The sequence below is a fragment of the Chenopodium album genome, chromosome 6 (assembly GCF_948465745.1).
Source record: "Chenopodium album chromosome 6, dcCheAlbu1.1, whole genome shotgun sequence".
NCBI lineage: Eukaryota > Viridiplantae > Streptophyta > Magnoliopsida > Caryophyllales > Amaranthaceae > Chenopodium > Chenopodium album.
The window spans coordinates 62726282-62741644 of NC_137839.1; the positions used below are offsets into that span (position 1 = coordinate 62726282).

The window sequence follows — 15363 nt, forward strand, 5'->3', positions numbered from 1 at the left end:
GTTTTATATCTAATATATGCTCTTGGAGCTTTTCAAAAAAAAAAAAAGAAGAAAAAAAAAAAACTACAGAATATCATGATAGATGGATATGCATTGTGATTAATACCAGCATGATACACTACATAGCACATACCCTTTAATTTAGCACCCCGAATTTATTTATTTTTTATTTTTTGTGTGTTTAGAGAGCCACAGGGGCGGGGGTGAGGATCGATACCAGGACCTCTTAGGATCGGGAGGGAAGCTCTAACCACTTGAGCTATCCCTCACACCCTCACTCTTGGAATTTAAAATTTTAGACGTATGTTCACGTTTTTTTTACCTTATTTTTGTTAAACTAAAATTACTTTATTAAACTTAAATTATTTTTGCTTAATGAAATATTTTTACTAATTCTCTATTATTCCATATATTTCTTTTTTACAATTACCGGTTTTTACTAAATTTAAATGAATTTTACTAAATATTATGTTTTTTTTAAGATGAAGTGAATAGAGCCTATGTATTGTAGCAGGTTAGAGGAAAAATATTTTGCTCTTTCCTGAGCTACTCATGGGGATGACTAGAGTTTTCGTATTCTTAGATTTACTTTACGAAATTTCATATGTAGGTAATTTTATTTCAACTTGACAAAGTAGGTATCTAATTGCCTAATTACAATATATAGTCTTATTAAGAAGTCTTATTTCTTACATTTCTAACTCACAAAAGGTCTATTCCGATTTATTGAAAAAACTGAACTGATTGGAGCTGAAATGAACGGAACTAAATTAGAATGAATTGTTTATGAGCGAAGGAAATTAGGAACTGAACTGAATTGGTTGGAGCTGAACTGAAGTGAACTGAAATTAAGCCGAACAGAATATGCCTTAAGGAAAGGAACTATTAGTTTCAAATACAGACCTTTGTTGACATTATAGCTGAGAATAATTATTGTTTGTGATTATTGAAGTAATGTCTCAATTTCCTTTATTTGGCATCAAATGCTGAAAATTTATACCATATTGATGTCATTATGCTGTTTGAATGTCATCTCTAATTTGGTTGTTGACTTGTTGTGCACAAATTCTATATCAATTTGTACACTGACTTGACGTCGATATCTTGTAGTTTACAAACAAACATAAGTCCATTTACCCGTTTATAGTTGTTTACTTTTCACCATAACATCTACAATATAACAATATCTTCATATGGTTACCTTAGTAGTGATACTTTGACCAAAACCTCTCATAATTTTAGTCTAATTGTGTTGTAAAATAAGATGTGTTTTCAAGGTTATCAAGAAGAAATAATCAATAAGATTGAAAAGTTGATTTTATAATCAATAGAACAAATGCGGTGTGCTGTGATGCAAATCATTGACTTGAAAACGAAATTCCGGCGCAATCGTGGTGCTCAATTGTATTCGTCGGCACGTTCCCTAAGGTTAACACACCACTCTCATACAAAGACACTTTTGGGGATGAGAGGTTGGAGTCATATAAACTTATGCCCAAAAAGAGGAATGTGTTTAGCTTAAAGTGTTTGATAATTGTTTTTTTTTTTTTTCATTATTTTTAATCATGAAAATATATAATGAAAGATGAAGAGCAAGAGGATGAATCTAGACAACAAAGGATGATTAAATCACAATAAACATCCAATTCAATAAGGGGTTACAAGATAATCCAAGAGATGAAGAAAGAATGCCAAAAGTAAAATGTATGATGACATGAAAAGTCTACTCCACATCCCACTTGTGGGCAATCATTGTTGGCCACAACCTACTTGTGGAGTAGGCTGATTTTTCCTTATAAAATAGACATAAAAAGTTCACTCCACAACCCACTTGTTGACAAACATTGTAGGCCACAATCTCCTTGTGGAGCAAACTAATCAACCTCCAAAAAACTTGGTTTTTACTCTCTTTAATCCAACAAATTGTTGCAACTAAAACTGAGCGAAGAATCGGAAGTAGTACTAACGAACACGTTCAAATTAAACACTGTAATCATATTTTAAAGTGTTTGTAATACAATGTCATTCAAATTAATTGATAAATTGGTATAAATTCTACAGAAGAATGTGATTACCAACGTTCCTTTTTTCTCCCAAAATATTAACTAGTAATACATATTTTTATTTTATTTTTATAAATATATTACATAAATACATCAATTTATACATTAGAAAATAAAACGTCAAGCGCACTTTTTGTTACAAGGAAGATCATAACATTATGATAAATTGATGATCATGATTCATGAATAATGCCAACAAATTAAACAAGGTTAAATTTTCTTTTGACTAGTTGCATCTTGATGAATGCTCATGCATCATCATCAACTATTCTAACACCATCAAGGTATCTTCTTCCATCCAACGGACGATCAACAAATCCCTTCCAGTAATCTTTCATGCTGATTCTTTTGAACTTTGCACGATTGATCGAGTTTATTAATCTAGGGTTGGGGCTTATTTCACGATCAAGTGAAGGGGAAACAAATGTGGCAATTGATAACCTCTCTTTAGTTGCATTCACCACGGCTCGATGCATAACACTTCGGTACATCCCATTGCTCATTATCTACATGATACAAGTAGAAGGATTAAACTGTATATATATTTTGTCAAAAGAAAAAAAAACAAAAAAGAAAGACGTGTATGTGTGTGTATATATATATATACACACACATATACATACATACATATATATACATAAACATACATACATATATATACACCAGTGGAAAAAAAAAAAAAAAAAAAACCAGCTAGAGATTTAGTTCAATTTTGTTCACCTTATTTTTACTAAATCGAAATTATTTTTACTGAAATTAAATAATTTTTATTGATTCCCTTTTATATTTCTTATTTTAAAGTTACATATTTTTTTTTTTTTTTGGTGTTCCACCCGGTTCACCCTTTGGGCTAATCCGGATTCGGGGATCAGTTCTGGGTGGTTAGGTTCCAGTCCCCTCCCGATTGTTGTTGCGGGCGATCGAACACAAGTCCTCCCTACCAAGTGTAGTCCCAATCACCACTACACCAACAACCAATTGGTTTTTAAACAAAAAATTGATATTAATAATCTTAACTTTGCTCCGTTTTCTTTTAATAATTCCAACTTTGAATTATTCTGAAATAATTCAAATTTTGGGAGTGTTATATTTCTTCAATCCTAAACTGGTCAACAAATCAAATCAATGACCTATTATATCAAGTTACATGCATGAAACATGTCAAATTTAGCCTGATTGGAAAAAAAAATATTTTAAAAAATAAATCATAAAGTACCCTCCCCCTTCCCCCACTGGCCCACCTTAACCCCACCACTATTGCCCAGCTCGCCGCCCCTCTCCTACCCTAGCGTAGCCGATTTTCCCTCTCCCTAAAACCCCCTCCTATTCCACCACGTGACCACCAAGCAAACCCCTCCTTCACTCAAAAAAAAAAAAAAAAAAAAAAAAAAAAAAAAAAAAAAACCCAAATCGCCCCTCCTCCCACCCCAAAACCCTATCAGCTAGGGTTTTCGATGGGGAAGGGGTCTTTGGGGTTTTCGAGAGTGGGGGAGGTGATTTTAAGGGAGTTCGAGTGTTTTAAAGGAGATTCAATGTTGGGGGAGAGCCGAAAAAGGAGAGGAGGAGGGTGGTAAGGGGGGGGGGGTTCGCATGATCAGCACAGGAGGAGGGAGGAAACCGACATAGGGGGAGGGGGAATAGCGGCGCAAGGGAAGAGAAGGATGGGGGGGAGCTAGCTTACATCAAGGTTGGGTTTGCCAGGATTTAGGGTTTGGATGGTGTTTTATATTTAAGGCTTGTTTTGATAAACTGAAGTGAGTTAAAATGAACTGAACTTATTAGAGCTGAACTAATGAACTTAACTGAATATTTTGTGAGAGAAGAAAATTAAAAAAAAAAATCGTTGAACCGAACTTATTGGAATTGAACTAAACTGAAAATAAGTTGAAGAGAATAGACCCTTAATTTTGTTTTAAAATTTTTTAACCAATTAATTTGCGACACGTGCTATTAAGAATAAAAAAACATTTAATAGGTAATCGGTCATTGCAATTAAAGAAAGAAAACACTCCAAAAAATTAGGATTATTCCAGAGTTTAAATTATTTAAAGAAAATAGAGCAAAGTTGGGGTTATTAATATCAATTTTTCTTTTTTGTTAAAACAGGGATTTACATTGAGAAAATGGATTGCGTACTTACCTCCAAAATGTCACCAATATTGACTATAAAGGCATCGGGTGGGGGGTTAACTGCGATCCATTTGTTATCTTTGTTGATTTGGAGGCCTTCAATTTCGTTAAGCTGTAGGAGGATAGTGATAAGGGCTGTTGCATCAGTATGAGGCACAATGCCAATGACCTTTTCCGATTGAGAACACGGTGGATAATAGTTCATCCTCATTGCTTGAGAAATTTCTCCAAACACATTGCCATCAATATCAAAATTTAGAGCCTTTGCCATAAAATCTAAGATTTTCCTTGAGAGTTTATCAACCTCGGTCGAGTAATTTTCCAATGTGTCTCTGCATCAGGATTATTTTCATATGTTACTATTAAATTACATTTTTAAAAGCCAAGAAATAAAGTACGGTATGATGTAAATAATTTCAATTTGTAGTCTAAGACTCTAAGGTCGAACCCCTATTTCCTATAGTAGTTATTAAAAACTAAGGACTCCAACTATTTTGTTACATAGTGTTTCTTATGATCTTAAACATTACTGTATTCAGAGCAAGTTTAGTCCCAAGTCTAAGACTTGGTTCGAACCCCAAATCTTAAGATTTGGGGTGACATTAGCATTTTGAGTCTTAAGACTTATGCTTAAGACTTTTCCCATATTTCTTCTTAAATCTCAAGCAAGTCTCAATTTGAGTCTTAAAATATCAAAACTCAACTTAAGATTTGAGATTGCAACCACCTCACTTTTATTTTTATCATCCTTTTATTTATTTATTTATTTATTTTTACACTTTTCTACATAATATGTCATATATTTGAGTCTTAGGGCTAAAGTGATAAATTTGTGCAAGTCTTAGTGAGTCTTAACAAGAATTAAATGATATCATTTTCAATGGAGACCACAAAAAATGGTGTCACATCCAAGTCTTAAGACTTGGGTTAAACTTTCTATAAACTTATATGCGAATGTTATACTCCCTCCATGTTTGAATAAATAAAATGTTTTCTTTGTGCACTTATGCAATTATAATACTTTGACTGATAATATCTTTTATTATAAATAAGTAAAAATTATAATATATTAATAAACTATTCATTGGGAAGATTCCAACAAGTACGTAACCACAAGACTTTATTAATTCTTATTTATAAAGCACAAAAATTAGTCAAAGTGAATTAGATGAATAGTACAAAAGTCAAGTTGTTTCATTTATTTAAACACAGAGGGAGTAATATATATTATATATGTTTAGAGAAATAAATCATTTAAATTATGCACTGACAAGTATAGAAGTCAAAATATTGTAATTAAAAGTGAAAGAAGGAAGTCCTCCTTACAATATAAAAAATGTTATGACCAAACGATTTTATGGACAACTTATTGTGTAAATATAGAAGAAATCTATAGTAATAGTATAAAGAAATAACAAGTAAGACCGAAAAATTGATCTCACAAAACAAAGGAACAAATGGTATGTCGTGATGCAAATCACTGACTTGAAAACGAAAATCCGGCGCAACCACGGTGCTCAATTGTATTCGCCGGCACGTTCCCTAAGGTTAACACACCTCTTCCACACAAAGACACTTTTGGGTGGAAGGTTGGAGTCAAGTATCTTATGCCCAAAGAGAGATGTGTTTAAGCTATTGTGTTTGAATGTATTTTCAAGTATATGAAATCAGAAAATTATTCTCTAATTTATAATAGAGATTGAGGTAGATGAAAAGATCATAGAGAGAATATCCTTGAACAAGAAGAATGAAATCAGAATTATTATGGTGGTTAAAACATCATAATCAACCTCTTAAATGGGGGGTTACAAGAAATCAAACTAGAAGAGGAATCTAAGGGATCCGTTGGAGTCCAACGGACAAACACGCCGCCCGATCGGGCAGAGCTCGCCCGATTGGGCGGACACTCTTTTTTTTTCAGGCGTCATCTCGCGCCCGATCGGGCGCAGCTCGTCCTGTCGGGCGGCAGAACTCCAGAATTTTACGACTCTTCTCGCGCCCAATCGGGCGGAGCTCGCCCAATCTGGCAACGGAGCTCAAGAATTTTACGACTCTTCTCGCGCCCGTTCGGGCGCCCGCCCATATCTGATCCTTTGAATTTCCTTTCTTTATTTCCAACACTTGTATATGTATATGTTACGAAATATTGAAAGGAAGGGAATACTTGGTATAAAATGAGGGATGGAGCCCCCATTTAATCATCGTAATAAACAAAAAATGCTAATTTATTGGCATTTCTGTTAATAAATCAATAAAATATGCTATCTAGCATGACTTTTCGTAAATAAGCATTTGTAAGCCTGACGTTTGTAGAAAGTTGTTGACTTATTTACAGAAATGTCCCAGGATAAAAACCTTTTTCATTTATCATGAATATTAACCTATACTCTCTCCAAATTATGACCAATCTATATTATTATATTAAAAGACAAGCGCCTCAATGTGAGGATGACAAATGTTACTCTGTCATTGTCTTATCTTATGTATAAAATATATCTATATAATTACTGTTTACATATTCAAGCATAGTTATTTTTGTTAAACTTCAAACAATAAAAGCAAGTTTCTATACATGCATAAGATTTTCATGATTTTCTAACATAAATATTGATTTAATTTTTTTTATAATAAATATATACTTTCCAATACTACAAATAATCCATAAAGTCTTTCCAATCTTTATTTATAGTCAAGTTAAAGAATAATAACTAATTTGAAGCAATATGATTAAAGTGGCATAATTAAGGAAACAAATATTTCGTATTTTGAAAGGCTAATATTTTTTTTTATGAAAATTAAATAAAATCGATAAAATTTAGTTTGACGTCAATTATGAAATCAATACAAACATTTTTAAAAAAATCAGATGTACAATAAAATATTGTGCACCTATTATAAAAGCTACCCTGTAATGAATGAAAGTTATTTATTGATAAAAGTTACCCAAAATAGTCTACAAGTTATCCTAAATTCAATTAAAGTAATCGGATAAATACAAAAGTTTTTGATAAATTTTGATAAAGATACAAAATAGTGTAAAAATTACTTTTATCGTTTGTTGTACTCTTTGACAATTACTGAATGCTGAGCCAAAATGTTGTCTTGGGAAAAAATACATAATCTTGAACATAAATTAAATTTTAATCGGTCTTTCATTTTCTATACAATATCTTTTACAATGACCTTTTGTTTTTCTTGCATAAAAAAAAAATAAAAAAATAAGAACCAATAACCAATCTAAACAAGAAGAATAAAAGTTAAATTGAATTAGACATTTGACGGAAAAGGGGACAGATATAAAATATATTATAACTATTACTCGTGTTTTAAATTGTAATATTCGTAATAATAATGCTATTACTTATGAATTTTTTTTAGAAAAACTAACATTTTGATTTAAAAATCGTGCATTGCTCATGTACTATACTAGATAGACAACAATCATGTGCAATAATTTATGTTGTTTTATACATAATAATACTTTTAACTATAATAGTATGTGTATATAATATAATATTTTTTATAATATAAAAAAGTATATGTATATAATATAATATTTTATAACACGTGTCCTCCATACCAAGTGTAGTCCCAATCACCACTACACCAATTGGTTGTTGGTGTAGTGGTGACTGAGACTACACTAGGTAGGGAGGACCTATGTTCGCTCCCCTGCAACAACAATCGGAAGGGGAATGAAACCTAATAACCTAGAACTGATCCTCAAATCTGGATTAGCCCAAAGGGTGAACCGGATAGAACACCCAAAACTCAATGCATATATGACGGGAATTAACTTATCCTTTATCTATCTTATACAAAACTCCAAAGTCTAAATTTTTTTTCAAAATATAATAATAACATTTGTAAATTTTGTTAATATGAAAGATATAAACCTATCAAAATGTATATATAGTTAAATTGTTTAATAACTTATATCGAATGCGTAGTTTTATTAAAATTATTTGCATGTAATCATTAAATGTGTTGGATGTTGTGTAGCTATGCAATGTCCAAAATTTTAGTTGAGCGACTTTGATTTAGTGATTGTACGGTAAAAAGATATTGACTTCGATCTTGAAACCTAATAGTCTAATAAATTCTAAATAGAAAAATTAAAACAAAAAGAAATGAAAATAGTAAATGGCTTTAAATATTGAAATAAACATAACCTTTTAAATCAATTTAGCAAATTCAAGAGACAATTTTAAGGCTTTTAAAATTAAATGGGGGAAAATATATGTAAAAAGAACATTTTTAGATATATAAATGTCCATGCACTATTATAAGAGTTTTGTTAACCTTTTTATAATTAAGGAAGGGATAAATCTTAATAATATATACTCCGTATATTTTATTTATATAAAATTATCAGTATCCATACCTATATACGATGTATTTGTGTTGTATACTATATTTAATCAGCTGTTGGTTACTTGGTTATATATGTGACTATTATATAATATATATTTTTTGGCACAATGGTTAACTTAGGAAAATATATACTCTGGTAGGTTAAATATAAGGTTATTATTGTGTCTATAGATTTAATGAGTGTGACGGGTAAATAAAACATGTATATATTAGATTGATTGTAGCTACTGATGCGGATGGTATGATAAGAAAATTTTAGTTTTTTTACAACAGGAGATATAAATAAATTAGTCCACTTCTTATATAGCTATGTGGGGTATTATTCAATTATTTTTTAATTAATAAAATAACATTATAAAATATTAAAAGAAATTCAAATAACATAAAATACTATTCAAATAACGTTCCTTTAATTTTTTTTTTTATTGACCAATAGTAACCAAATCCTTTAATAGTAAATGAATTACCTTTGTTTTTATTTTTATTTTTCATACGGGTTTAATAATTTGATTTATAAACTGTGCATCGCACGGGCACTATGCTAGTGTGGAGGATGTAGTAGAAGGCGAACCTGAATGGAAGAGGTAGCATGGGAAACAAATTGGGTCGACGCAAATGTTTAGGCAAGGTTGTTACGAAAAACATGTCGGCCCAATCCAACTTTTGGTCATCTGATTTAACAAAGGCTTGTCCAAATCCTTCTGCGTCTGTTGGAGTTTGCCAGTATTTTCTCTTTTCTTCTAGTGGAAGGTTGAAAAATTCTTGTGTCTCTTGTTTGACTTTTTTCAACAGTGAAGAACTTATCCCATGGTTTATAAGCTGCACATTATCACAAACTAGTTAACTACCCAATATTATTATATTACTATATTATTAATACTCTCTTCGTATTTTAATAATTGTTGACCGTCACATAGTTTTAGGAAATTTAATTGACTTAAATAAAATAGAGAGTATTTTACTAATTGTAAAAGAAAGATAGTGAGGCTAATAATTTATTGAAAATAATGAATGTAAGAGGAAATAAATAATAATAATAATAATAATAATAATAATAATAATAATAATAATAATAATAATAATAATAATAATAATAAAGTAGTGGTGGATTTATGTGAGAACCATGAAAAAAGAAAAATATAATATCAAAATTTAGATTTTTGTCATAAAATAAAGTGTAACACTTATTACTTTAAAACACAACCACAATTAGTAAGTGGAACACTTATTACAGTACGAAGGAAGTATATATATATAATACATCAACAATAAGTCAATAACTATTTTAATACCAAAATAAGACAACAATATCAATTATAGTTTGGGTTAACTAAGCAACAAACACCACCTATGAGCACTAGTTAAAACTTAAAACACCAAAATTTGCTAAGGGGTGCATCGGGTGTCATAAATGACATTGAAGACCTTATTGTTTACATTAGGTGTTGTTCTAACAATTAGAAATAAAAATTAATGAAACACGCTGCACCCATTACAAAAGTTATAGCACGGAGTATACAATTAGAGTTGTTATTGAAAAAATATGTCCATTGACAAACATGCATAATCATAACAATTAAAGTTGGGATGGACAAGTGTGTCATGCATATCACTTAACTTTCCACTATATTAATAATAGAGGAAGCCCCAGTTAATATCTGGGATAAACAAAATTTGTTTATCACATGGCATTTTGGTAAATAAATCAACAACTTTATTCAGTCATCATCACTATAGGACCTACTTTTATGGAAAAAGTTGTTGATTTATTTATAAAATTGCCATGTGATAAACAAATTTTGTGAATCTCAGAGATTAACTTATGAATTGACAAATGTGTCCCAATAATGCACACGAATTAGCAACTAATAATGAAGGCAAAACAAGAGGATTATGGCGTAATTAACCTGGAAAAAGCCCCACTCTTGGCATGCTGAATGCAATTTCTCAAGCTCAACTCCATCTCCACTAATCAAAGCTTCCATATTAATAGTTGGCAATTGAAGATTTTCATCGTCAGTTGCTAATGGAGGATCTTGATCATTTCGTATGTATCTTTCTGGGATTTCCATAGGACAATCTTTTGCTAGTTCTTGAACACTAGGTACTAATTTCGATCCTACTAGGTTTATTATTTTTCCTTCCATTACAAAATCTTTTGCTATCTATGATTTGATTATAATGTTTTTTACCATTATTTTAATCGGATTTGTAAAGATTAAAAGGTAGACTTTTGGTTACTAATTGCGTCTTTAAGATGAAATTTTCTACTCAACCATCAAATTTGACTACTAGGGCCATGATAATTTGTCTGCTTAGAATTTTTGTACGTGGCGTGGAAGTGGAATAATTATTCTTGTTGTCTTTATAAGAAAATTATACCAACTAGTTGTAGGATACAGTACGTAAAACTTGTGGAAATGCAGGTAGAGCTATAGACCTGTTAAAATCTGATTTGACCTATTTGATTTGAAACCGATTCATATTTCGACTTAAATGGATACAATAATTTAACATGATTCAAGTTTGAAATTAAAGCCGACCATGGACACAATAATTTAACATGAATCAAGTTTGAAATCAAACCCGACCCGGCTCCACCTAACCTGACCCGGATATTCGACTTGACACCTCTAATTGTAGGGCTATGGTCGTGCGTGAAAGCTAAGTTTAATTGTGAAAGCTAAAGTGGGGATCCCTTCCCTTTCTCTTCCCCCTCACTGTCAAAGTGTCTAACTCGCAAATACCACAAATTAAAACAGTGAAGGTTGAGTTATGGTTAGGATCGTTCTCCTTGCCTTATAAAAAAAATCGGTTAGGAACGTTCTCCTTACCTTATAAAAAAAAAATAAAAAAAAATAAAAAAAAAAACGGTTAGGATCGTTCTCCTTACCTTATAAAAAAAAATATTGTATTTATATTTTATAACACTGATGTGACACATAATTTTAGATGATTATTGTGTTTAATTGTTAAATATTACTTCCTCTATTTTTTTTTTTGTATTACTTCACCTTAGTGGCGAACCCACCCTTGTGCATAGTGGGTCACATGACCCAGCAAAAATAAAAAGAGCTTTTAAATATCAAACATTGCAACTAATAACCATATTCTATTACTAGTCTAGGGGTTGAGGCTTGAGGCCTTACCGCCTTAGGGCGTGTTTGGCGCTAGCTTTTGAGTAGCTTTCAGGTAGCTTTTAGTGGTTTGACCAAGTCAAATCACTACTTGACAAAAAATGTGAGTGTTCGGCAAAGTAGTGGTTAGGGTAGCTTTTAGTGGTGAAGGTAGATTTTATGAAAAGTTAAAAAGATTAGCTTTTGAAATTGGATGTAGCTTTTGAGGTAACTGTTGAAAATTTAATCTATAGTTTTAAAAATAAAATGTTGATTTTTATATGTAACAGCTAGTCAACCGCTAATTTACCGAACATTCATATCTAAATTATTTATCTTCACAGCTAACAGCTTATTGACAGCTAACAACTACATACACAACTCACAGCTACCTTCACAACTATATTTTGCCGAACATGCCCTTTGTATCTTTAGATAAAAGACATGAGTTTGATACCCAGAAGCATCAATTCCTTGTTTTTCCTTTCTTTTTATTTTAAGACTTATTAAGTAAAGGTTTAAATATACTAGTATAATGATTTAACAATGCATACATTACAAATAAGAGCACAATGTTGTATTGGTAGAAGCATTATTATTTTTCAAAGAGCTTGGGTTTGATACCCACGAGCAACATTTATTATTATTTTTATTTATTAATTAACTTCTTCCTTATTTTAATTTATTTATTTATTAAATTAACTTCATCCCTCAAAGGCTCAAATCCTACCTTCTTATTCTTTTTTTTTTAAAAATTTTTTTAATATATATATATATATATATATATATATATATATATATATATATATATATATATATATATATATATATATATATATATATATATATATATATATTTTGACAACAGCAAAATAGACATTAATTAAAAAGTGTTTACAACATACACTAAGCAACATAAAATAAAACAAGGGGAATTAAAACTTGTAAACTTCATCTTCGTAAGGCATATGTTTTTTTAAAATAACCTCCCTTCGGCTTTGAACATGCTTCCGGAGAAGGTAAAACTGACCTATGCTCACCTTAAACCTTACTTCGTTTTTCAGTTCTCACTAGGTAACTTGTTGAAATTTATTTTTAGTTTATTAACTTCAACCCTCGAATCCTACTTTCTTAATTAGTTCTCACTAGGTAAATTGTTAAATCTTTGAATATTGAATTGGTGATCGGGGCTAGGGTTTTGCGGGGCTAGGGGAGGTTTTTTCGGGGGAGGGGAGGTCGTGGCTCATGCGGCTAGCGGCGACGAGGGGAGGGGAAGGGCGGCGAGGGGAGGGGGAGAGCCGGCGAGGGGCAGGGCATGGCCGACGAGGAATTTGGTGGCTGAGAAAGATGAAATGTGTGGTGGTGTGGTGGTTGTGGTGGTGGTGGTGTAGTTGGGGGATTGATTCCCTTTGTTTTAAAAACAAACAACAAAGCAAAAAAAAGGGTATTTTCATTCCATTCTTCTCCTTTCCCTTTGTTCATTCCATTCCGATTCCCTCGTGCGAACCAAATGGCCCCTAAATCCGATCATAATTAGGCTTATGCCCGTACTTAAAACCCAATAATGACGGATTTAGGAGCGCCTAGGTTAAACTAAGCGTTGTTGCAGAAAATAACGCACGCATCTCAAGGGGTCGCACTGGGCTGGCGCGCGCAACTAATTCAGTTGCGCGTGAAACTCAGTGTAACTGCTAGAGTTGCGCTCGTGAAAGATTCAGAATTTTAAAAATTAGAAAATCGAATCTTACCATAAAGCTGCGTGCAAGACAATTAGTTGTGCTGCCTTAAGTAGCGCAGCTCCATCACTTGCGCTGGGTTTCCGTGCGCGACTCATCCAGTTACGTTGCGCACGACACCTGCTGCGGCAGAATGTTCAAAAACCTAAACCTACCCATTCCCTATAAATAGAGGCTTAATCCGAGGCTTATACAGACAGAAATTAACCCTAAACTATGGCGAAAAACTTGTGAACTTGTGCTACTTAACCTCTCTTGTCCTAAACACTCACCCCTTTGATATTTTGTTACTACGGTGGAGGTTCCCGAACAAAAAGGAGTCCATAAGCGTTCTAAACGGAGATCTAGCAAAGAGAAGTGGTAAATTCCTGAGCACTTAGATAAATCACTCTTATTTTCTTGTGTAAAAGAACTTTAAATAATTAATTAGTGTTGATTGATCACTTTAAAATGTTTAATTAATCAATTCCACAAAGTATCTTGCGTTAAATAAGATTAGAATTGACTAATTAATTGTTAGTTGATCACCTAAGCTAAGGCGAATATTGTTTATTTCTAGTCATATTCACGAATTTGATTAAATAAAGAATAACGACTTTGCAATGTAATTCCTACGTGAATTAATGTGTGTAAATAAAATCAACTAACTTAGTTTTAGGTATCGTGTTGCACATATTGTTTGGTGATGAAATTGTAAAAAAAGAAAGAGCTAGTAGAGGTCGTACTACGGCTAGAATAGTGATTCCCCTATAAAGGGAACGTTATTTTAGTACCCTCGCTCCTGAACTCATTTCTGGTTTATGTAGACCGATTTGGGCATGGGTAAACTTACGATTAGTGATAATTATTCCATGAACTCCACATGGAAGAAAGGCATGAACGAGGTTTATGATTTTTCCTAAAACTCATTGGCAACTCCTACTTGTTTCTTATAAAAAAACGTGATGATAGAATCAATTCTAATTCAAGGTTCCCCAAACAGTCAGGAATTCAAATCCTACTACACCTTAACAAGTGTAAAGTCCTAGCTTTTTAGTGGCCATGGGCATCTAAGGAAGGACCCCCTTACGATGGGATCACCCTCCTTACACAAATCGGATCAAAATTATCAATCCTTTTCGGCCAAAACATTAGCCATAGGCAGAATTTGATGACCAATGTTCCATACTAGCATTTTGTACTTAAAAGGGATAGGGATATGCTATAGTTTCTTCCAACTAATACAGGGAAAGGAGGGGTGCGTGAAACAATTAGAGGCTAACTTATAATCACTTTGAATAGTGAATTGACCATTAGTCTCAATGCCCCCAACAAAGGGTATCCTTAACTGAAGCAATAGCGAGGAGGGGGATGCTTTCAATAAGCTTGCAAAGATAATCCGGGAGGATATGTTTTATTTTGTTAGTGTTATACCTTCCATTATTATTGATATGATTAACCCCCAATGAGACATAGAATTAGGGATGGGCTTATCTATGATCAAGTAGATTAACCCACCCAATGACGAAACCAAAAACAATTATCCCTCCCATTCCCAATCCTATAGGAAATGCCCTTCATAAATAAATCTTTTCCTTTAAGAATATCCTTCCAAAGAGGAGAGTCATTAGTCCTAGGAATGGTATTAAGGAAAGTTGATCTTTTAAAGTATCTAGCCCTAAGAATTCTAACCCAAAGTTTATCCGGCTCACGAATAATTCTCCACCCAAGTTTGGCCGTAAACGCAAGATTTCATTTTCTAAGGTTGCGCATACCAAGACCCCCTAGTCCTAAGGGAAGGAAAACCTTTTCCCAACTAGTCCTATGTCCACCTTATACTAGTAGAAAAAGTGCTATTTGTAACTGGCGAAATTGACTTTTTGTAACTGGCATTGTTGGTTGCGAATGCCACCGTTACAACTAGTGAAAATTATTCGTAACCGGCTCATGTTAGTTACAAATAAT

General features: G+C 32.4%; 1 protein-coding gene across 1 annotated transcript; it reads right to left on the bottom strand.

The window, feature by feature from the left end:
* Nucleotides 1–2107: 2107 nt before the first annotated feature.
* Nucleotides 2108–10829, bottom strand: LOC145634988 (protein SRG1-like). Its single transcript, XM_081686303.1, has 4 exons — nucleotides 10475–10829; nucleotides 9139–9386; nucleotides 4204–4525; nucleotides 2108–2569 (listed from the first exon to the last, which is right to left on the bottom strand). Exons 1-4 carry the CDS (start codon nucleotides 10712–10714, stop codon nucleotides 2312–2314), a joined length of 1068 nt encoding a protein of 355 aa, XP_081542429.1. The 5' UTR covers nucleotides 10715–10829; the 3' UTR covers nucleotides 2108–2311.
* Nucleotides 10830–15363: the final 4534 nt, after the last annotated feature.

Bases quoted from the DNA above. Each gene is read 5' to 3' on its own strand.
- LOC145634988 (XM_081686303.1), bottom strand. From the start codon at position 10,714: ATGGAAGGAAAAATAATAAACCTAGTAGGATCGAAATTAGTACCTAGT. The intron at 4,526-9,138 runs GTTCGCCTTCTA...ATCCTGATGCAG, and splicing joins ATGCTACCTCTTCCATTCAG to AGACACATTGGAAAATTACT. The intron at 2,570-4,203 runs GTAAGTACGCAA...TGTATCATGTAG, and splicing joins ATATTGGTGACATTTTGGAG to ATAATGAGCAATGGGATGTA.